The 24,258-nt window shown below is 46.2% G+C and overlaps 1 protein-coding gene across 2 annotated transcripts in view; it reads right to left on the reverse strand.

The window, feature by feature from the left end:
• Nucleotides 1–19,553, reverse strand: part of ITGA8 (integrin subunit alpha 8) — a 124,832-nt gene extending 105,279 nt beyond the window's left edge. The window contains exons 1-2 of one of the 2 annotated variants that reach the window (XM_035129658.2): nt 18,764–19,553; nt 14,924–15,048 (exon numbers count right to left, since the gene is read on the reverse strand). In XM_035129658.2, coding sequence (XP_034985549.2) covers nt 14,924–15,048; nt 18,764–19,017 — 379 coding nt within the window. In that variant the 5' untranslated portion in view covers nt 19,018–19,553. The remainder of the gene's footprint in view (nt 1–14,923; nt 15,049–18,763) is intronic. The other variant, XM_060280785.1, reaches the window with a different exon arrangement.
• Nucleotides 19,554–24,258: the final 4,705 nt, after the last annotated feature.

A 24,258-nucleotide genomic window follows, 5' to 3' on the forward strand; every position in this document is an offset into this window, starting at 1 on the left:
TGCCCACCCCTTCAAAGGGCCTCATCCTGAGTCCCACTGATTGCACCCTTGTTGCTGGTGGAACACAGAGCAAAGATGAGGGCAGTGTGTGCCTCTTTTAGCGCCACACTCTTGCATCACACCCTCACCCTGAAAAAAACTGGGGGGAGGGGCCAAGATCCTGACACAGGTCACATGACTTGCCCAGGAGTGCATCCCGGAAGACACATATCCTGATTTTTTTATCTGAAAAAGTTGGACAGTATGTCACCGGGTTGTAGAGGGGACGGAGAAAACCAGGTATGCCAACTTGAGCAGCTTGGGGAAATCACAGTTTCCCATAGGAATGCATTGAAATTTCTTTTTTTTGCCCATAGGAATGCATTAATTAAATTTCAATGCATTCCTATGGGAAACCGCGATTCGCAAGACGAAATTTCCACAAAATGAATTCGTCTTGCGAGTCACCATCAGATCACAAAACGCATTCATCTTGCGAAAAATTCGTCTTGCAGGGAATTCGTCTTGCGAGGTAACACTATATATATATCCATAAGAATCCAAAAGAAGCTAAGAAAGTACAAAAGAAGGGCTAGGAACATCAGACAAGGGAAAGAGTTCAAAAGGTTAGTATATATAAGACCACAGGTATCAGTCTACAGAGCACTCCAATATGAGTGCTCATTATATCTAGTTTGTCTGTTGAATCTTGAGCGCTGTTGTGCAGAACCTGGCAACGTATGTGATAGTAGGATTGGCATCTGACCTGTGCGCCCTGGGTACTTAAGCAGTGATGGTAAGATGAGGCTAGTATGAATGTCTCTATAATAAAGACACTGGAGAAGCACATGTTATGTTGTTTATATTTGCCCAGAGTCACAGGGGCATTGCCTCTCCAGATACGCAATCTTCCTGTATCGGCCTTCAAGGACAGCCGAGGGGAGGGCATGACATCGAGCCAAGGTAAAGGCACTTCAGAGCTTAGGGACTTCAAGTTTAGCTAGATATGCCATAGGGGAGGCAGAATACCTGGAGGATTCATTGACAACAAAAGTTGGGGTCCTGGCTAGATCCAATTGGCGCTCAGTGTCTGCAACACTGAAAGTTTGGGCCTGTTCGTATCCCATGCTGAGTAGAAAACCTGGAGAGAAGCCCAGGGTTGAGATTTTAGTTACCACAGCCTGTTTCCATGTGGATTGAAAATCATCGTTCATAGTTAGCAGGGCAAGGTCAAGGGAAAATAAAGATAGTCTGAGCCAGTAGTTGAGTATGGTCACCCACACTCTAGACTCCACTTTTATGAAACCTGTCTCTAGTCTCAGGGTGGCATTAGAGACACATTTTGGGACTGGAATGGCTGATTTTAGAAATTGGGATTATAAAAATTCTAGGAGTGCAAAATTAGAGACGGGGCCCAGCTGGCACCACAGAGAAGTTGTGCTATTGGTTTGGCTTCAAATAATTTGAGAGCTGAAAGTCTACAGTGACCTCTTATTTTAAGAAATTTAAGGATTGCAGATCAGCAACATGTTCCAGGTTCAATCCTTGATATCTCCAGCCCAAACATGGCTGCCTGAGACCCTAAAGAGCTGCTGCCAGTCAGAGTGGACAACACTGGGGAAAACAGGTTGACAGTATGCACTGGCATAGGACAGGGTCCTGAGTTCCTACGTAATAATAATAATAATAATAATAATAATAATAATAATAATAATTTATTATTTGTAACCTGCCCATCCGGCTGGGTTTTCCCAGCCACTCTGGGCGGCTTCCAGCAAAGATTAAAATACAATAAAATGTCACAGATTAAAAACTTCCCTAAACATGGCTGCCTTCAGATGTTTTCTAAATGCCAGGTAGTTGTTTATCTCTTTGACCTCTGATGGGAGGGCATTCCACAGGGCGGATGCCACTACAGAGAAGGCCCTCTGCCTGGTTCCCTGTAGCTTTGCTTCTCGCAGTGAGGGAACCGCCAGAAGGCCCTCGGCGCTGGACCTCAGTGTCCGGGCAGAACGATGGGGGTGGAGACGCTCCTTCAGGTATACTGGACCGAGGCCATTTAGGGCTTTAAAGGTCAGCACCAACACTTTGAATGGTGCTCTAAACAGCGGCAATTTGACCACATTCCTCCCTGAATGGAAAGCCCATAAAAGCAAACTATTTTTTGACTCACTAGGCAAACGGAGCCAAACGAGCAAAGCATTGTGCTTTAAAGGTTTTCTTTTTGATTAAGCCAGCATATTTGAACGCATAAGTTGCTCAAGTATGCAGCTTTGATTGAAAACAAAAACTTCCAAAGCCTGAAACACAGGCATGATCTTGGCTTAAAAGGAACAAGCCCTAGTCTCCTTCTAATGAGTAAATATGCAGAAGTGCTTCTCTCCCGGTGCTTCTCTTCAGAGCACCCTTTCCCTCTGCCGTTTGCCATAGTTCAGTGGAAAAGCATCTGCTTTGCGTGCAGAAGGTTTCAAGTTCAACCCTTGGCATCTCCAGGTTGGGCTAGGACAGACCCTTGTCTGAATCCCTAGAGAGCTGCCGCCAATCAATACCAAGCTCAATGGACCACTGGTTGGACTTGTGTAGGGCAGATGCCTAAGTTCCTATGCCAGCCACCCCACCATCCTGTTCACAGCAGACCCAAGAAGGTGGTGTTGGTGATGAGGCCTCAGGGGGTACTGTGCCCAGGGCCCCTTCAAACCTGACTGTGGTACAGAGACTTCCCTTCACAAAAGTCAACACCTTCCTTTACACCCTTACTAGTATCAACTTCATTTGTTGCCTACAGCAGGGCTGAAACATGCCTCATTATTCCTAGAGACTGCTACCACGGAGAGTTGGCCAATTCTTCCCTGCACATGTTATGTGCAACAAAACAGTTGCATGGCACCATCATCAAATGGTGACATGCTAATGTGCGGCTGTGCCAAATGTTCCCGACATGGAAGTGATTTCCATGCATGGCAGTCTGAAAAAGCTGGTGGAATCTAGGAAAACAGGGCAAGTAATTACAAACAGGGTGTCTGGGCTTCTGCAAATCCATAAAAGTACCACAAATAATGGAATACAGCTTAGAGAGCACTAAATTTAGCCTGTGCATTTTTAAAAAATAAAAAAGTACCACAGGAAGAAGAAATGATAAAAAAATAAAAATAAAATAGTATTCCGGTGAATTACTTTAATTCATCCAAATCTGAAAATCCAGTTCAAGAGCATTCTCCATAAAGTCAGAAATTGCTTCATCCAAGACAATATCAACATCATGATTCTAAAACTGTGCTTGCACACCTGTGCAATTTCCCTGGACTGCCAGTCCAATTCTTAAATTTGGAACTTGCATCCCTCCCATCACCCCTGACCACTGGCTGGGGCTAATGCAAGCTGAAGTAAAACCAAATGCAGAGGATTCTGGATCTCTGGGCTTAAGTTGCGAGCGGAGAGTGGATTTTTCCAGCCTTAGATCCAAGTTAACTAAGCTGCGTCTCTTACTTTTTAAAAGTCACAGTCGACAACAGGAACCACACATCCACCACAAGCACTTTGCCCGTACATGGTAAGAGGTGAAACTGGTATTCCTAAACGTCTTGTATCAAAAAGCAGTGAGATGGTGAGCTTTTCATTTCTTTTCTCCGGAAATAAATCCTGTCTTGTAGTTAATGTCCCACAGGGTCTCACCATCTTAACGGTGAATAACTTCTCCATGTAATTAAATCCCTAGCGTATCACCATACATCCTCTCCTTTCCTTAAACAAGTACTTGGCTCTGGTTACAATCAGCTCTGTTTCTGGCCAAATTGACTCATGCTTTATCTCAGCTGCGCACTTGGCCAAAGATCTCCCCTCCTGCAACTTGACAGTGTTGCAGCCTTTGGTTGAAAAGCACAACCTGTTTCATCAAGGTGTGATTGAGCACACCCAAAGGGGAAGGAAAACCACCTAATCATTCAAGATTAGCAAAATCTCATTCTGGGCTTCAGGAAAAGAAAAGAAGCTATTTTATAGCAAATTAAGATTATTATTTTTAGTGTGTCACATTTTTAACAGAATAGGGATTCAGAGATCGTACTGAACAAATATCCTTAAATTTAGAATTGTGAAGCCAATGTAAGGAAGTATTTTTGTATTGCTCTCCGGCTACCCCTTCCGGCCACTTCAGAGAACTGCAACAGGATCCTTATTTCCAATGGCAGGTTGGCTTTATTAATTAATAAAAATGCTTCCAAGTCCACCCTTTTGCTGCAACAATCTCCAAGATGTCTCATTAAGCAAAACAAAAACAACCCTCAAAATATAAGTTGAGCTCCAGGTGGCGAAGGCAAGTGTAGCAACACCTCCAGAGAAGTTCTGTATATGCATGTAGATCAAGTCAGGAACGAGGCTTCTCAGTGGATAGCAATGGTACCCAGCAAAGAAGCCTTCAGATGCTGTGGGCTACAACTTCCACCATATCTGGGCAGATAGGAAGCCATTTGGGCCCTGGGCCTGAGGTTCTCAACATCTGCAGTCCCAATGGCTCAGGGCTGCAACACCTCAAGGACTGCCTCTCTCCTAATAAACCATCCTGGACTCTGTGTTCATCACCTGAGTCCCTTTTTGGTATTCCTCCTACACAAGAGGTCTGGAGGGGGGCAACAGGCAAATGCAGTGGCTCCTTATTTGTGGAATGCTCTCCCCAGGGAGGTTCGTCTGGCACCTTCATTATAATCTTTAGGCGAAAATGTTCCTCTTCAACCAGGCCTTTGGCTGATTAATATTCTACAGCAGGCAAAGGCAACCTTGGCTCTCCAGATGTTTTGGAACTACAGCTACCATGATCCCTAGCTAACAGGGCCAGTGGTCAAGGATGATGGGAGTTGTAGTTCCAAAACATCTGGAGAGCCAAGGTCGCCTATGCCTGTTCTACAGCCTGTTAAATGTGTGTGTGTGTGTGTGTGTGTGTGTGTGTGTGTTTTGTCTTCGCTATTCATTTGTGCATTTATCCTGTGTTTTTATCTTGTGAACTGCCATGCTATCTTCGGGCGAATGGCAGTGCATAAATTTAATTAATAAATTAATAATGCAGAGTCTATTTGCATACAGTAGGCTCCACAGCAGATGTTTGCCCATCAAAATGTGGAGAGCAGGAGAAACTGCCCTGAGGACATGACAGAAAGGGCCTAAACTAGCCTAAAACTAGCACACTCATCCCTGCCTTCTGTCTTATAATACTGACGCCTTTTGACAAAACAGCTTTATTGCATGAAGGAAAGACCACATTTTGTAAACACATGGCACACACATTGGTTGTGGGTCCCCAGCATCTCAAAAGCCTCAGACTCTCATTTCCCCTTCAAGCACTACAGCAGTCACCAAGAGAGAAGCACCCGATGAGCAGCCAATTTGTAAAGCCTGAACTGACCCACAGGCATCCTTTTAACCCAAATGGAACTCAACTGCAGGTTGTCATTCCCCCAGATTTACTGGCTGAGAGCAATTCCTCTCCCTTCCTCCCTCTCTAATCAAACCAAAGCATGCCCTTGGGTTTTCTGTTCTTTTCATTCTGCTGAGATCAGTGGGTACCCATTTGTATACACAAAACAACCGGAGGGAAGCATTTATAGACTTTCAGGATCTGAACCCAACAGGCAATCAGGACGTAGGATTTGCTGCTGATGTTTTAAAGATGGAGACATGGAAGAAATGAAATTAACCAAGGGGAAAGCTATTTACTTCTTGGAACCGGGATTATAACTGAGCTGTTTGCTCCCAGTTCAGTCAGCCTAAAACTAAAACTAAAAAACTCAATTCTCAATTAATGAGATTCAAAAAGGGGTGGGGCATTTTGTAGGAATAAGAGTGTTAAAAATAAAGTGGAAACTGTAAAAGGCCTAAGAAGCAACAGCTGTTGAAAGAAGTTTTGTGCAATCCTAGGATAGTATTTTCCTATATACCCTTCATGATCACCACTAGGCCTTTTGGATGGACTCTCATGGACTCTCCTTCATTGGAGGGTCTTGAAGAGAGGTTTGATGTCTTTCTTTAGCTGTGATCCCTGCATTGCATTGATGACCTTTTGAGCCCCTTCTGATGCTACAGTTCTGGTAAAGGTAAAGGTAAAGGGACCCCTGACCATTAGGTCCAGTCGTGACCGACTCTGGGGTTGCGCGCTCATCTCGCATTATTGGCTGAGGGAGCCGGCGTATAACTTCCAGGTCATGTGGCCAGCATGACAAAGCTGCTTCTGGCAAACCAGAGCAGCACATGGAAACGCCGTTTACCTTCCCGCTGTAGCGGTTCCTATTTATCTACTTGCATTTTGACATGCTTTCAAACTGCTAGGTTGGCAGGAGCTGGGACCAAGCAACAGGAGCTCACCCCGTCACAGGGATTCGAACCGCCGACCTTCTGATCAGCAAGCCCTAGGCTCAGTGGTTTAACCACAGCACCACCTGGTTCCCTACAGTTCTGGTAGGAAATGGATATTAGAAACAAAGGGGCGCCAATGTACAAAAAACAAGGCAGTTCAGAGTCTCATATTAAAATACTATGGATGCCTAGGAAGAAGTTATTTCTTCACTACATCTGTCTTTCCAAGAACCTTGAAATGATGGGCACCAGCCTTTCCAAACCTGATTTCCTCCATCTGTTATAGGACTCCGGTTCCCATCAGCCACAGTCCATGTACCCAATGGAAAGCCCTGTTGCACAATCTGATGTGTTCTTATGCCCACAAGACTCACTTTTCATGTAAAGCACACCCCCCCCATTCCACAACATATTGCTTAGCTTAGTGGATGGCCTCTTAGGATGCCAAAACTGCCGTCCATAATCCCTGTGCTTATCACACTACGGTTGGAATGGGGTGGGGGGATTTTGTATGCTCCATAGTTAAGCCATGCCTTCATTTCTTGCATCTGGAGCACAGCTTTTTGCTTTTCAAATTGAACTTCTTTCCTCCCAGAGAAAACAATGGGGACCTACTGTTATGGGTTTGAGAGGGGGACAGATTCCCCTAAAAGTCCTGGGTACAAGATTCCCCCCCCCCATAATTTCTAGAGTTAGCAAATGTAGATGATTACTAGATGCTTGAAGTCTTCGCCCAGGTGTGAGGCAGCTTAGCAGTGTAATAATTCAGGCTGAATCGGTTCCTTGGAATTGCCTGGGGAAAAGAACTATCACGTAGTATAAAGCAAGGTAATTGACACAAACAGTTCCCCTGTGCTGGGCAGTGAAGGAGAGTGAGCCTCTACTTCCATGAGGGGGTGGTGAGCAGGTAAGAGATCTTGGGGGTTTTACTGGACAGCTCAATGAAAATGATGACCCAGCTGTAAAAGGTGAGTAATGGTAAAGATTTGTAGGAGTATGTATGCTGGAAAGAAAGTGGGGGGGGGATTTCTCCTTCTGTCAAAACAGCAGAACTCTGGGTCGTCTGGTGAAGCTGAATAGTGGAAAGTTCAGAAGAGACAAATGAAGTCTTCACACAGTGCAGGGTTAAACTATGGAGTTGGCAGCCATAAAATGCGGCAGTGGGCACCACCTTAGGCAGCATTCAAGGGCAAATGCATAGAGGACAAGGCTATTAACCCATACTAATGATGGCTATTTGCTGCCTCCCGATCCAAGAACATAAGGTGCATGCTTCTTAATAGCACTTGCTGGAGAGCAACAGCAAGGGAAGCTATTGCCCATTAGGGCAAAATAAATATTGCCCTAACGTTAGCTTGCAGGCTTCCCACTGGCATCTGGTTGGCCATTGAGGAAAACAGGATGCTGGGCCAGATGGGCATTTGGTCTGATCCAACAGGGGTCTTATTATGCTCAGATCCTCAGCAAGAGCCATTCATAAACTTCCAGCATAAAGGCACCGCAAGAGAGATCGTGCCGTTGCTCCAAGTCAGCCATGCATTCTGAAGCCTTGGGTGACAATGTTGCAATAGTTTCAAAATTGGACCAAAACAGAGGAATTGCTGTTATGGCTCTTTCACAAAGGCCACTTGTAGGAAGTGTCCTCATCCCCTGCTCCTGCTCTGCCGACTTGTGCGGCAAGTATTGTGTTGGCGGAGGAAGCCAGAAACTCATCCAAGTGTGCTGTGGGGTCTCCACGCATTGAAAGGTTGCAAGTCCCCTAATGCTTTCTAAATGCCATCTTACTCAGAAAACATGTCTAAGGAGTCCTGTGCTCAGGGGTTAAGGACAAACTGGAATCAGAGACTGAAACATGGTCTTTTGAAGCTCTTTCATTAGGAGCAGAGAAACCACAGGCCTGGGGACCAAATAGGGCTCTCAGGACCCCTCTGTCTCTCTGCTCCAGGCCTTCTTCAAGTGATTTTGCGTGTCTGGAAACTATTATAAGAGCTCTTTCTTGCCTGGATCGGGGTGGGTGTATATAGAAGCCTGAAACTTTTGCATTGCTGGATTGTAGCCTACGGTTAAAGTCATTGCCCCAACCACTTTTGCCTCTGGCCCTGACTGCCACTGGCATGTGGCCCCTGAAAGGTTGCTAATGGTAGAATGTGGCCCTTGGATTGGACCTGCTTTAACTTCTTGCCTGCAGCCGTTGTCCAGGGTCCACACTCATGCACTACCTATGACAAACTTAGTTGGTCTCCAAGGTGCTACTGGAAGGAATTTTTTTGTTTTTTGTTTCGGCAACACTAAGAGCTAATCATTTATTTTCTTATTTTGTGCAAAAAGAAATGAATTTCAAATTACGCCCAAACTATTTTATTTTATGTTACACTCCAATACTTTGGCCACCTTATGAGAAGAGAAGACTCCCTGGAAAAGACCCTGATGTTGGGAAAGATGGAGGGCACAAGGAGAAGGGGATGAGATGGTTGGACAGTGTTCTCGAAGATACCAACATGAGTCTGACCAAACTGGGGGAGGCAGTGGAAGACAGGAGTGCCTGGCGTGCTCTGGTCCATGGGGTCACAAAGAATCGGACACGACTGAACGACTGAACAACAACAAATGATTTTGGATATTCAGACCTAAAATATTATGTATTAACACACCCCTGCCCACCCAACTCTCATTTTCTTTTTGAGGTCACACCCAGAACGTTGGTATTAGCAAACCCCAAGTCTATAAAATGACTGCAGTGTTTGATCCAGTCCCATTTTTCTGTAATTAATGCCAGTTGGATTCTATTCCCATTCTTCATTAAACTGGAAAATCTCTTTTTGTGAGTGGGAAAGGACCGAGCCGTGACGTAAGACATCAGAGGTTCAGCTCGGTGCCACCAAAATGTTTCCTTGTGTGGCTCTGACTAATCATATTAAAATGACTTTTCTCTTGCTGCAAGATTTAGAGCCCCAAGTCTAGCTAAATGAACTGCAAGAAAACAGATTAAAACGACACAAGAAGCATGGCTGCAGATGAAACTTGTCTCCTGGCTCATCCCTTGGTGGTGGACAGCTAAGAAAGAGAAGGGGGAGGGTTGTGGTCAGCATCACTCCCTAGGTTTGTGATATCCCTGCTGTCATTGCATGGCCAGCAGTGAGCCCAGGGGAGATGGTGTCTCATGGGAACAACACCGTTGCATTTAGATCCTGCTTCCGGGCTTTACATAGACATCTGGCTGGTCACTGTGAAGGAAGGATGCTGGACTAGATGGGCCACTGGCCTGATCCAGTGGGATTCTTATGTTCTTAACATTGGGTGTAACTGTCTCCAGGAGGCAGGGCTTCTCTTCATCCAGCCAGATGGAATTTGACTCCTGGCTAGCCTCTGAATTTGGATGCTAGCGATGTGTGATGAGCTAGAGGCATATGATGTCAAAGTCTCCTCCCCGGGTCTGTGGTGTTCTTGGTGCTGTTGTCCTTGAACACTAACAACAGGGCCTGGTGAAATAGTCTCTCTCTCTCTCTCTCTCTCTCTCTCTCTCTCTCTCTCTCTCACACACACACACACACACACACACACACACACTCCCAGAAGCTGCCAAGAGGTGCTACCTGTAGCTCCAGAGAGCATGGCTATATTAACGAGGTGAATTCTAATTACTTTCCATTGCTACATTATCTGGATTGGTGACTTCTCATACTCTTAAAAAAAAGAGAAGATACAGGTGCAAGACAAATTTGGGAAATGAGTCCATCGCTACACTTTTGATGTCACCATGGTACTTGAAAGTACTGTATGTGTGCTAGTCAACTAAAGCCATGAGTCTAAGGAGACTTGATGGAGAAAGAATATGCTCATTGAATGGGCTTACTTCTAATGAAATATTCTAAGGACAGCATGGCATAGCGAAACTCTCCCACACGTACACTCACTAGCATACAGGTGAAACTTGGAAAATTAGAATATTGTCGAAAAGTGCATTTATTTCAGTAATGCAACTTATTATTTTTTATTTTTCTTTTACTTTTTAGAAATGCTTTCTTTTGGAAATTCCACAGTAATAAAACAAATAGTTACAATAATACAAAAATAAACATTGCCATTACATTTCATTAATTACATTCCATTTATAATTGACAATGTTTTTATAATCACAGCAAATAAAGGCTTGACATATGTTGCTTTGCATGTCATGCATCTATCTCATATATTGGTTTCACCTTTTAAGTTGCATTACTAAAATAAATGCACTTTTCGACAATATTCTAATTTTCCAAGTTTCACCTGTAGATATTTAACACTAGAGATTTTGTACATATTGTTCATCGTATTATTCCAAGGCCTGAATGCTATTTCCTCTAGTTTAGTTCTGCATGAGTAACTCCAAATGTGCTTAAAGGGCCAGGATGTATTTCTGGGGTCGCAATACGGTAGTAGCCAAAGGAAGGTAGAGAGAGATTATACTAATGTTAACACAATCAGTAGATTTGTGCTCTTAGCAGTGTTCCAAACTCCCATTGTTCTAGGCGCATTTTGCAACAGGGAATTTCATTAGTGTGAGCAGTTTCTGAGCTCTGGGCACAAAACTGCACCCAAGATTTCAGATTAAAACTGTAGAGTGGAAGGAAAGGAGGAGCTTTTTCTGCCTCCCCACTTCCAGCTACTCTATGAAGACTGGAGAAGAGACCCTCTTAAGAATATTAGGTGGGTGGGCTTGGGAAGGACTAGACCATGTGAAAAATGAACATGATATTTTAGTTGCAATTCATTCATTTTCATCTTTGTATTCTTGATATTAAAAAAGCGTGCCTAGACATTCCATTGTTACACCCATAACCTATATTTAAGGTGCCATTTAGCTCCTAGCTTTCATATCTCAGTTTCTAACACTGTCTCTTAGCATCCTACCTCCAACCTGTTTCTGCATTCCTGCGCTCCCTGCTTCTGAGAGTATTGATCCATTACTGTTCTTTCCTTTCCTACAAACCTTTGCCCATAAATTCTCAGTTCTGAGAACCTGTTTTCATGACCGCATCTGCAAATGTCAGCAGGGGGTATAACTTTGTTCCTCTTGACTTCCACCTGTCCACAACCTGTGGCAAGGAGATCATGTGTGCATGCCTACAGACATGGGAACCCAGGTTCTGTTCTGCCACCATTAACCCACATTTAGGAGAGCTTACAGAAGTTTTGTCAAAAGACATTATCATTCTGTGTGCATTGGTGGCACATCAGCAGGCATACATGACCAGCTCTCAGTGGGCTAGGGAAGTGTTCTTCAACCTAGAGTTCAGGGGTGATGGAAGCTGTGGTTCAGCAACATCTGGGACAAAGGCTCCCTACACCTGGTGTGGGAAAACACATACGCAAAGAATATAAGTAAACTCAACATTCTGGTCACACAACATGGACATTCCCTCAGTTTACCTATTTCTCAATCTGCTTTGTTTTTACTTGAGTCCCAAGGTCCATCAACTGGAACCTGCTGCAAAATAGTGGCCAGGGTGGTAGCAGCAGCAGCAGACATAGCATGTTTAGGATTAAGGAGCATGGCACCTCTGAACACAGGTTCAGCTCAGGAGTGTCTGTTTGGTACCAGAACTGAGTTCAGAACTCTTTAACTCAGAAATCTGCTCTCTTTTTTTTCTCCTTAAGCTTCCTTAACAAGGACTTTCTTTCTCCTCTTTAAGTGGGTTGATGAAATAAAGAGGAAAAAAGAAAGCCCTTGTTCTTGCAAATGTGAAACAATTGGGAACCAGGAATCCCTGCTGATCTACCACAGATCACCCAGACCTCTGCCAGTAGACCCTGGTCCGACTTTTGCCCTGCTATAGATCCCAAAGTAAATTGCTGAGAGATATGATTACAGGTGAAAGCACCCTGTCACCTGGTCAAACGTATCTCCCATTTGGGGATTCTTGTTTGGTTCTCAAATAGAACTTTGACAACACACTTAAAAGTCTGGGAACTGTATACAGTGGTACCTCGGTTTATGAACACAATTGGTTCCGGAAGTCTGTTCATAAACTGAAGCGTTCATAAACTGAAGCGAACTTTCCCATTGAAAGTAATGGAAAGTGAATTAATCCGTTCCAGACGGTCCGCGGAGTAAGCGTTCATAAACTGAAGCAAACTTTCCCATTGAAAGTAATGGAAAGTGGATTAATCCGTTCCAGACGGGTCCACGGAGTACTTAATCTGAAGCGTTCATAAACTGAAGCATGGGTGTAATTGGTTCCGGAAGTCTGTTCATAAACTGAAGCGTTCATAAACTGAAGCAAGCTTTCCCATTGAAAGTAATGGAAAATGAATTAATCCGTTCCAGATGGGTCCGCGGCGTTCATAAACTGAAAATTCATAAACCGAGGTGTTCATAAACCGAGGTTCCACTGTAGCTACAAAGGGATTCTTAAAGCTATTGGTGGTGGGGAGGGGGGGGAGCACCATTGTTTCTTTGTAACTAGTCATTACAAAGGACTGTGTCCTTAAGATTTCTTTCTCTATTGTCCCACAACCATTTCATGTGCTCAGGCAGGACATATGGCGAATTACACAATACAATGTTTGTACCCATCTAAACTTTGCTTTAATTGACCCAGGTGGCGCTGTGGGTTAAACCACAGAGTCTAGGGCTTGCCGATCAGAAGGTCGGCGGTTTGAATCCCTGCAATGGGGTGAGCTCCCGTTGCTCGGTTCCAGCTCCTGCCCACCTAGCAGTTTGAAAGCACATCAAAGTGCAAGTAGATAAATAGGGACCGCTCTGGCAGGAAGGTAAACGGCGTTTCCGTGCGCTGCTCTGGTTTGCCAGAAGCAGCTTTGTCATGCTGGCCACATGAGCTGTCTGCGGACAAACGCCAGCTCCCTCGGCCTATAGAGCGAGATGAGCGCCACAACCCCAGAGTCGGACACGACTGGACCTGATGGTCAGGGGCCCCTTTACCTTTAAACTTTGCTTGTTGAGCTGAGTTTCACTTCCAGCCTCCTTACATGAGTCTGAAGGAGACCTCCCCCAGAAGACACTGGTGTGTCCAAAGTTATCACCTTACTAATTTTGCCTCCCTCCCAGGGAAGTTTAGAAATAGATGTTTGCAGAAAGGGGGCTGGGTGTACCCATGTTCTCAAGAAAGCACCACTAAAGTTAAACTAAGTTCCATGAATCATAACCCCCATCCCTTCTAAAGATCAGATCTGACTAAATTAAAACCTTTCAGTTTTAATGTTTCAGAAGACACTAGCACTAAATGGTTTTCAAGGGCCATAAAGGGAAAACAACAGCAAAAATAAACAGCCCAAGTTGTCTCAAATGTGTTTTCCCTTTAATTAAATAGGAACCATCTGTCGGAGGGGGTGGGGGAGGGGTTTGAAGTGGATGCAATCCATCCATATGATGCCTACACTGGTTTCCACCCAGCCTCCATTATCCTTAAAGAAAGTTCTCCCCTCTGTAAAGAATTAAATAAGCATGCAGCGCAAGGGTACCTTTTCATTCCACACAACCAGACAGAAATCCTCTGGCATATGGAGATGCAAAAGACTGGGTGCTAAACACTGAGTACACACAGATTTCAGCTTCAGAGAGGAACACTGAACAAGGAGCTCACTATGTAAAACTCAAGGCCGGTTCTCTTAAAAAAGAAATACGAAACAAAAACAAGGAATCCAGTGTAAATCATATTGCTTGAAAACATCCGGGGTGGCGGAAGGTTCAGGACACCCAGGAAAGTTAGTGAAGGTGGAGAGCCAAAGACCACATTCACACCATGGTGCCACTTTAAAGACTTCTGGACTTCCCCCAAAGAATTCTGGGAACTGTAGTTTGCTAAGGGCTGGACCAATACATGTTGGCACCTGAGTCATATCACAAAGCACTCCATGTCCCCTGCCATGGCAAAAAAGGGGTGAGTGAAGATCTGTATCGGGAACGGGATGGGAATAATGAGCTACATCAGGAACAAGGGCGCTAGGAGACCAGCAGTGCCTCCTATTTGCCAGAAGGCTGCCATAGGGTAGGGGCACTGCCGAGGTAGTGTCAGATCTGGCCTCCAAGGAGTGTGTGCCACAGCCATTGTTGCTACCATGGCGGTGGCAGCAGCAGCAGCAGGCTATTCATTTCTTGGAGACTTGATCTGGTGGCCCTGTAGATCCTGCCGCCTGAGGCAAGTTGCCTCATGGGTCAGATAGCTCCTGTGCTGTGATTTCCAATTTCCAGAGTGGTTGAACAATCAATCCCTCACAGGGAACTCTGGGAATTGTAGCTCTGAGAGGAGGGAAGAAACTCTCAACACCCTTAACAAGCTATAGCTCCCAGAATTCTTTGGAGGAATCCATGTTCAAAATGGTGTCATAGTGCTTTGAATGTATAGTATGAACGTGGCCTAGTAGAAGCACTGGAGGTCATAGCACTGCTATCTCTTTGGGGAACCCATGGAATCCTTCCTCACAAAGCACATACATACAAACATCCAATAGTGGAGTTTCCTCCTGGGAAGTTGCAGACAGTTAGATCAGGCAAATGACCCCCATTGGAGGGAATGTCACAGGGAGTGGGCACAGCTTCATCAGAACTTGGGTTCAACTGCATGTTTCCATACCGATGTTGACACAGAACTAGTTCACTTACTTGTGCCATCAAATGGGATCTGTTTACATTCAGCGGCTGGCCAAGGGCAATGGTAGACTGCTCCTCCTTCCACGATGTCTGGTTGGGTAGTGTTGGCCTTCGGAGCTCCGACTAGGACACTTACTCTGCAAAACATCCATAGGCGTTCATGAACAAGGATGAAATATCAAGGGCCAGCTGTTTCATTGAAACATGGCTGTTTGTTGAAGGCTAGCTCAATAGCTAATTTTTTTCCAAAAAGCATTCACCAAAAATAAATAATGGTCAAGCACTTTTGGGAATGGGTAATTAAACAGTTGGTTGGTGAGCACATAGAAAAGGATGCTGTGATTACTAAGACCCAGGATGGGTTTCTCAAAAACAAGTCATTTCTTGTTCTTTTTTAGTTACAAGCTTGTTGGAGAAGGGAATACTGTGGACACAGTGTGTCTTTATTTCAGTAAGGCTTTCGACAAAGTCCTCCATGATATTCTTCTGCAGAAGCTGGTAACCAAATCCAAGGAGTGCTCACTCACAGTTCCTAATCATCATTGAATAAAAAGTGCTGCAGGGATCTGTCCTAGGCTCATTGTTGTTCAACATCTTTATAAATGACTTGGATGAAGGTATTGAGGGGCTAACCCAACATACATGCCACCTGGGAAGCTACGCCATGCATTCTGCCTTCTGCCATGTTCTTGAACATCTAAATAGGGTTACAGGACAACTTCTCCAGCAAGCTCATCATTAACATGCCCCCATGCCCTGCTGGTGGGTTTCACAGAAGCATTGGGCTTATCACTGTGGAACAACAGGATGCTGGGCTAAACAGGCCTTTGGCCTGATCCAGCAGGACTCTTCTTATGTTCTCAACTTAAGGGAAATTCATTGCCACATTACATTGTGAGGTCCAGTAGAGTAGACAGCTTTCAAAGCAAAGATGAAAGGGATTCGCAAGGGATAGGTCTGTCAGTGGTCATGACATTGCTACAAACAAGCTCTGTGTATGTTTAGAGGCAGTGCACTACTCATCGTAAGAAGCTAGGAACAAACAAACAACTAAGGGTTGTGAACTGTTTGTGAGCCATCTGGGGGAAACTGCTGCATAAACAGACTTTTGGCTTCACCGGGCAAATTCTGTTGATCTCAGTAAGAAGGCCAAAGGGCTCATTTGGAACAGCATGAGACCCTTCATCTCAAGGTCATGGGTTGGAGCCCCACATGATTCCTGCATTGCAAAGGGTTGGACTAGATGACCCTTGTGGCCCCCTTCCAGCTCTGCAACTCTATGATTCTATGAGACTATGAACTGGCTCTCACATCCCCATCATCTATTGGAGGCTGGTGCATTAGGGGCATCAGTCACTATGGTCAGCACCACCATCATATGCTGAAGGCAGAGAGGAGGCAGGGTTGAGGGACCCTGGCCTGACACTGATGTTGTTGGACCCCAGCTCCCATCAGACCTAACCAGCATAGCCAATGGTGAGGAATGATGAGAGTTATAGTCCAGCAACATCCGGAGGGCCACAGGTAAGTCAGTATTATTATCTCCCAATTTTGGAGACAGGTGGACTAAGGGCTGAGAAAGAATAGCTTTGTCTAAGGCAGGCATCCCCAAACTGCGGCCCTCCAGATGTTTTGGCCTACAACTCCCATGATCCCTAGCTAACAGGACCAGTGGTCGGGGAAGATGGGAATTATAGTCCAAAACATCTGGAGGGCCGAAGTTTGGGGATGCCTGGTCTAAGGCTACCGTGTGAGTTGGTGGTGGAAGATTCAAACCAGGGGCTTTCATAGCTCTTAGACCAGGCACCCCCAAACTTCGGCCCTCCAGATGTTTTAGCCTACAACTCCCATGATCCCTAGCTAACAGGACCAGTGGTCGGGGAAGATGGGAATTGTAGTCCAAAACATCTGGAGGGCCGAAGTTTGGGGATGCCTGTCTTAGACACTATGCTCCATTTGCTCAGTATAGGCATCGGCCCCAAAGCTGACCAATAAGCCATACACCACCATCTTCCCTGCTCCAGCAAATCCACTCACAAGCTGGCCATGGTTAAGCTTGCAGATCTCCAATGTGATGCCAACATTCCATGGATTCATTTCTCAAATATCGGATGACTCTTTCCTGCACCCTGGTCCACATCCCCTCCAAATATTTGATAGACCCAGGAGCCATTCATATGTGTACATTCAGCACTAGGTTACTGCAAACACCACGTGTATGAATGAATGGGACATCACAGATCAAACACTGCAAACAGAACTCATCTCAAGCACCATGCTTTTCAGTGCGGTAAATCCATGCATTCTGCTACTACAATGTACAGGGTACACTGATGGCATGCAAGCCTGCCTATGGCCACACCCATTAGACGGTCTCATCAAACCAATAAGCACAGTCTATTCAACCCGGCAACAATCCACAGCTTACAAGAGAGAGGTTTTGGTGCAGCGCCACTGATGTCTAAAGAGAGAGTCCACAGGACTACTATCAATAGAAAACTGCTGTGCACCTTAAATTGGACAATTGCAGTTTGATTTCCTGCCCAGTTAAGGCAAAGTAATTGGCTTTAATCCTGTCAGATTCAGTAGGGCTGAATCAGCAGGAAAATGGGCTTATATTTAAGTCACAGAAAGCATTTCACTGTAACACACACACAACTTGTTCTTAATGGGCTTCACATATGCTCTATGAAATATACACAGTCTAAACCTAGGGGGTACATCTCAAGTGACTTGCCCAGTGATACTGTGAGGCTGTGCCACTGAGCCTATATTGTGCCCCTGACGCAGCCTCACAGAAACTCCTACTTAAATCTAGATTTCTACAGTTGCTTTGATTTCAGCACCATGGCTCTGTACAGTATAGGCACCATGCATTTAACACACACACACACACACACACACACACACACACACCAATAATCCTGGAAACTTTAGTTTCCTTTCACAGAACTACAACTCTCAGCATCCTTGACAAACTGCAATTTCCAAGAATCTTTTGAGGGAGTGGGGTGGAATATGCTTTAACTGTGTTCTTCACAGTTCTTCAGCCATGGATCGGTAGACTTGCACATTGTGATGCTGCTCTGGAGGAAAAGGATACTGGATGCCTCGCGATCTGTCCACAAGCATCAAATAGCAAGCGACGCTGCATTTGGGTCAACTTAACTGCCTTGAAATCTGTCTGGACTCTGCGATCTGGACTAAGAACGATACAGGATCCACTCGATTCTCTAGTCCAGATGGCAGAAGACCTACCGGTGGAACTTCCCACCAGCCCATTGCAATCTCTCGCTGTATGATGAGTGGACCGTCCCAGGCATGTCTACTCAGAAGTAAGCCCCATCGAGTTCAATGGGCTTAATCCCAGGTAAGTAGCCTTGCTATGCCTACTGGAAAGTATGTCTCGCTGGGCTCAGCGGAGCTGCTGCCTTTCGAGTAAGCCAGCTGCAAGCCCTTCACTGACTTGGGAGTAAGTACTTCTTTGGACTTGCTTCCGAGTAGCCGCGCCTAGACGGCTACCTCTAGGAAAGAGTGCGCGCATTGCTCTTGGCCGCGGGTTCAGGGGCAGAGCATCTGCTTTGGATGTAGAAGGTCCCGGGTTCAATCCCAGCGGTTCAGGTAGGAGCTGGGATTGCCTGAAACCCCGGAGTCCCTTGCCTGAAACCCCGGAGAGCCTTTGCCCGTCAATGCACCGAGCTAGATGGACCAGTGGGTCTGATCCGGCACAAGGCAACATCCTCCGTCTGTCCCAAGGGCAGCCCACCGACTCCCATCAGCTCGCGAGGACGGACAGCGAGGGCTCCGCAGCCGCCGAGCCATACATATATAAAAGCGCCGGGCGCTACTTACGCGTGGGGCGCAGGGCTGTAAAAATCCAGCGCGTAGCCGAAGTAGCTGCCGTCGGGGCCGCCGTAGACGGCGAGCTTCTCCTGGTCCAGGTTGAAGGCGCGCAGCGTCCCGGCCAGCGGCGCCAGGAGCAGCAGCAGCGAGAGCAGCGCGCCGCCGCCTGCAGCGCAGCGCCCGCACCAAGGCGCCGACGACGACGACGAACCGAGCAGCGGCAGCAGCGGCACCAGCAGCAGCCTCCGCCGCCGCCTCCACATCCTCCCGGCAGCCGCTCGCGCTCTCTCCTCAGAAGTCCCAAGCGGCGGCACCGAGGAGCTTGAAAGGCGCCGCTGGGAGCCTCGCCGGGCTACCTCTGGCCGCCGCCGCCCCCGCGCCTCGCTCTGCGCGCGCCGCCCGCCCGCCTGCCAGGAGGTGGCATGGCGAGGGAGGCGCAAAGCCCGCCGCTGCCGCCGCCGGCCGTCGGGGCAGCGCGCGAGGAGCGCCTGACTGGGCGCCCCCTGGTGGCCTCGGCCGGGCCGCGACTGAGAGGAGAGAGGACCGAGCCCGCCACTGATGGCCTTTCCAGAAGAGCGTCCGGGCTGGAGCTTCTCTGGCGAGGAGAAAGCTCGTTTCCCCCAGAAGCAAGCGGTTGAGGTCACTTTACGACGCCTACAAGGTCTGGAGTCTGCGCGCTGCTCTTGCGAAGGGTCATTGTTGTCTTCATTTGGCACTCTTGCGACTTCGCGTAGGGTCGTCGCGGACTTGCGCCGTTTCGGGGCCACTTGGCTCCTCCGCGCTCCGTTCCTTCTTCCAGTCTGCCCTCAGATTCAGTTATTGCACTTACAGCCTCTGCATTTTTCTCCAAGGAGCTCGAGGTGGCCTCCTTGGTTCTCGCCCTCCTCATGTACTTCCCAAAGAACCACCCTGTGAAGTAGGTTAGACTGGCCCAAGGTCACACAGTGAACTTCATGGGAGAGTGGGGATTTGAACCCTGGGACCCAGGGGATTTGAACCCTGGGATTTGAACCCTGGGACCCAGGTGGCGCTGTGGTTAAACCACTGAGCCTAGGGCTTGCTGATCAGAAGGTCGGCGGTTCGAATCCCTGTGACGGGGTGAGCTCCCGTTGCTTGGTCCCAGCTCCTGCCAACCTAGCAGTTCAAAAGCACGTCAAAATGCAAGTAGATAAATAGGAACCGCTACAGCGGGAAGGTAAACGGCGTTTCCATGTGCTGCTCTGGTTTGTCAGAAGTGGCTTTGTCATGCTGGCCACATGACCTGGAAGCTATACGCCGGCTCCCTCGGCCAATAATGCGAGATGAGCGCGCAACCCCAGAGTCGGTCACGACTGGACCTAATGGTCAGGGGTCCCTTTACCTTTACCTTTACCTCCCAGGTCCTGGGTCCGTCCAACCACATTGGCTACTGAGGCAGTTCTTCATCCATCTGATGAAGTGGACTATGCTCCACAAAACCTTATGCCAGTGGTCAGCAACCTAAGGCCCATGGACTGGAAGCTGCCCGTGGAGGTCATTTGACCGGCCCACAAGCTGCCCCCAACCGAGCCGCCCACTCACGTGCTGCGCTAAACCGGTGCAGCGCGGGGACTCACTTCCACGGTGCCGAAAATTGCGTCTGCACAGACACTGAAAATCATTGGTGCGCACACGCAATCCATGAAGGGATCTCTGCAGGACCGATCCGTCCCAGACAAGATAAACCTTGCTGACCCCTGCCCTATGCCATAATACTCTCAAAATGTCCCAAGCTGCTGCTGCTTTTTCTTCACCCCACCATGATTCCTCCCACCCCCTTTCAGGACTTCTTGCTTTTCAACAAACTAAGAAGGCTGTGCTTCTGACTTCCCCCCAAAAGTCAAGTTGAATATTCTTTTGCCAGAAGGAAAAATGAGGAATGGCAAAAATCCCCAGAAAATGTTTATCTGTCGCCATTTTTCTCAGCTTTCATGGTTTAAAGTAGGGGGGGAACCAGTGACCTTTCAGGATTTTTGTTAGGGGAGCAGACTTTTGTTGGGGGTTGGGTTGGGCAGAACCTCAGATTTGTATTGATTTTGATTGATACGCCCATGCATCCAGATGTTGCCAGACTCCAGCCCCCATCAGACCCAGCCAGCATGGCCAATGGTCTGCGATGATGGAAGTTGTCGCCTGAAAACATCTGGATGACGACGGCTTCCCTATCCCTGGTTAAGGCAAACTATTGAGAACTTTCTCAAAAAAAACTTCCTTTCCCGAGTTCTGTTTATCAGTGTTGTTAATATAGGTAGGACTTGTCTGTATTGTTGTTTTCACTAAAACAAAGGGAAGGGGGAGAGAGAGACAGAGAGATACACCGTGATGGAGCCAAATTGTCTGGTGCTTTTTTTCTGGCATGAGAAAAAGGCCCTTCCTCACACACATCTGGGTACTTCTCTAAAACCAGCTTATCTTGTAGCTTTTGGCAGGACAAACAAAAAGCTGTGGAAGGAGAGAGATGGAGGAGTCAGTTGAGAACATTCTGAATGAAGGCATTTAAAACAAAGTCGGAGACAGTGTAGGGTGCATTTATATATATAGCAGTGGTGTGAATGCATATGTGAGTGGCAGGCAGAATTACTTGGCCACATCCAACAACTGCAAGCAAAAGAGCAAAATTTATTTCCAAGGTTAAGTGTAGCGCCTTAAGCTGTCATCACCAGCTTGCCCTGCCTCATGCTATTTGACTTTTGAGACGCTCCTATCAGCTGCAGTGTTAAGTGAGATGTAACCAGAGCTGTTGTGCAGATTTTTAAGAGTGAAATGAACACATCAACTTCCCATAGCGGTGGGAATGGAGCCACAGAGGCCTCTCAAACTCAAGAGGGGGAAGGGGAACATTTGGCCTTCTTTCAGCATAACTATGACAAAACAAGCACACCACCATCATCTATATTACAATTAATTTATTTCCCAACACCTGGTTTTGTTTTTGTTTTGTTTTTTAAAAAGGAATAAAATTGGCTGAAATTTTAAAAAGCAGGATAAAATAATCAGATTAAAAAGAAAAATTTAGCTGAGAAACTTATGGCAAATGTTAAACCTTATTTATTATTTATTTCTTATACTTCAAATAGGTGAATATGGTTTGACAGAGTTGTAGCTGAGACTCTTCGGACCAAGTAAAGGATGGAACTGTAAGGCAGGGGTGGGGACAGTTTTTCACACCAAGGGCCACAATGGGCCATAGGGGCCACCGTTTCCCCAACCAAGGCGAGACGTAGAGGTGGCAATCATTTTGCATCCGCCCAATAGGCAGGTCTTCTGACTCAGAAGAGGGCAGAATGGGGGCGGAGCAGGCTAATGTGGGTTCTGCAGATGCACACGGGGGCCCAGGAATGGAACCCCCATGCAAAATGGTCACTGCCTCTATCGCCTTTCTTTTTGAACCATAGCAATTATCCCTAAATCGGCAGCAATAGACACAAATTAGCATATGCAAAGAATTATGCAAACTATGTTATTTTTGTGGTGCATAAGTAACTACCCTACTGCCAACAGAGGAAGTGTATGGACGTTTGGTTCCCTGCTTGAGAGAGGCAGTCATTCTGACACATCAGTAAGTTTTGCAGTATTTCTGGTTCTGGAGGGGAGCATTAAAATAATAAGAACAAAAGCAGCAGCAGCAGCAGCATCCTGTAACAGAAGGAAGTTGTTACCTCTCTCCTTTATCTCTTGAGGAAAAGCAAGCCACTAACTGTGAAATATGGAGAGACAGTTGACCTTGAACCTCTGCTGCTCCAGAGTAGTGAGTGCATTGAAATAAAGCAGGGAAAGAAACAGTGTCACCCCCTGCCCAATATAATTGCCCTAACAAAAATTGTTATCTCCCAGAGCAGGGGGTGGGGATTTCCAAAGGAAACTCTGATCAAGCCAAACACACTTTTCCCACAGAGGGCCTGAGTTTATTTTACAGGGCCCTTGCCCACCCAGAAGAACAAACAAATCCAAAGCAAAATCCCAGGGCTCTCTCTCGCCATCTTCCCCTCAAAGTCAACATGAAAAATATGGGGCCATCTTAAAACACAAACAAGATAGCATTTGTGCTCTTCAATTACGCCTTTGCTTCATTGGCTAAGGATGCTTCAAGTGCCTGATCCCTCTGCAGTCAACCCAGCTTTATTGGGAAAAACAGAGTTCAACTGCACTTGATTCTCTCTCTCCAGAAACACTGCTGGGATTTGACAATGAAACTCTACATATCAGTTTTTGGGCCTGCTTCTTCGTTTTTCCCACGGGTGCTACTAAGAAATGCAAATGACACAGTGTTAAAACAGGGGGTTGAGTTTTGCAGATATTTGGCAGCAAATTGCAGGCACTGTTGAATATAATACAAAATAGCACAATTAGGTTAATGGTACTGATAAGTACCCAAGACAAATTTCTGCAAGGAAAGTGATGTGCTTTGGATATTATAAAACAGAGCCACAGACTACAGTGCCAGCTACATGATCATGAGACTGGGATGCGGGTTACAAACCTCTAATAACGAACTGGAACAACTTGGTTTCAACAGCATTTTACTGCTACTAAAGCACATGCTAGACCTTCCTAGACATATGACTCCCGCATAATAGTACATTTGTGTGCATATGTAACCTTCAGTAATATGCCTTTTCTCCTGCAGTCCAAGCATTTCTAGCCATCTCCAACTGTTCTTTTTGGAGAAAAGAATAACTGCAAGCCAAGAGCAGCTGAGACTATTAACATAACACATGCTTCTAATAGTTATTTTGTATTTGCCAGAGTGCAGCAACATTGATTTTTTTAAAAATCTGCAAGTTACCACCTCACCTTTTCAAACAGTTCTGGCCTTTTGAAAAAAATACTATTTGGAAAGGTGTTTATCAGTAGTACAGTCCCTGGTCAATGAAAGGGTCCTTTTAATAGCACTTATTTCTATAGAATAGCTGCATAGATCAGCAAGAACGTTTTGTATTTGAGAAGATGCACATTTCTGCCTCTTCTGGTGGACTAAAGCAAGGACTGAGGAAAGGTTAAGAATAGTGAATCAGGTTGCATTTCAGTGGAACCTGGGGTACAGACGCCTTGGGTTACATGTTTTTAGGTTGCGTACCACAGGAAATCCGGAAGTATCGGAAAGGGTTACTTCTGGGTTTCGTTGCTTGCGCATGCGTTGCGCACGCATGTGCACAGACGCAGCCCTGCGGGTTGCGGGTGTGCCTCCATCACAGATTACATCTGCAACCCGAGGTTCCACTGTATAGTAATGGATGTCTGAATATTTTTCCTAAGGGAAAGTAGCCCATTTATTGAAAGGAAAAACAAGAAGATTGTTTACTCCCAAATTCATTAGAAGATGCCTGAGGTGTATGCGTTTTAAAATAAAAATTCTGTGCAACATCAATGGCACTTGGGCCCCAAGAGTTTTTGTGAAGAGCTCCATGCATGTGACGCTGCCTCTACCACTGAAGTGAACAGAGAAGCCTTGAAACAAAGGAACTTTGGGTGGAAGTGGGAGGAGA

Source organism: Zootoca vivipara, chromosome 12 (assembly GCF_963506605.1).
Source record: "Zootoca vivipara chromosome 12, rZooViv1.1, whole genome shotgun sequence".
In the NCBI taxonomy this organism is placed as follows: Eukaryota; Metazoa; Chordata; class Lepidosauria; order Squamata; family Lacertidae; genus Zootoca; species Zootoca vivipara.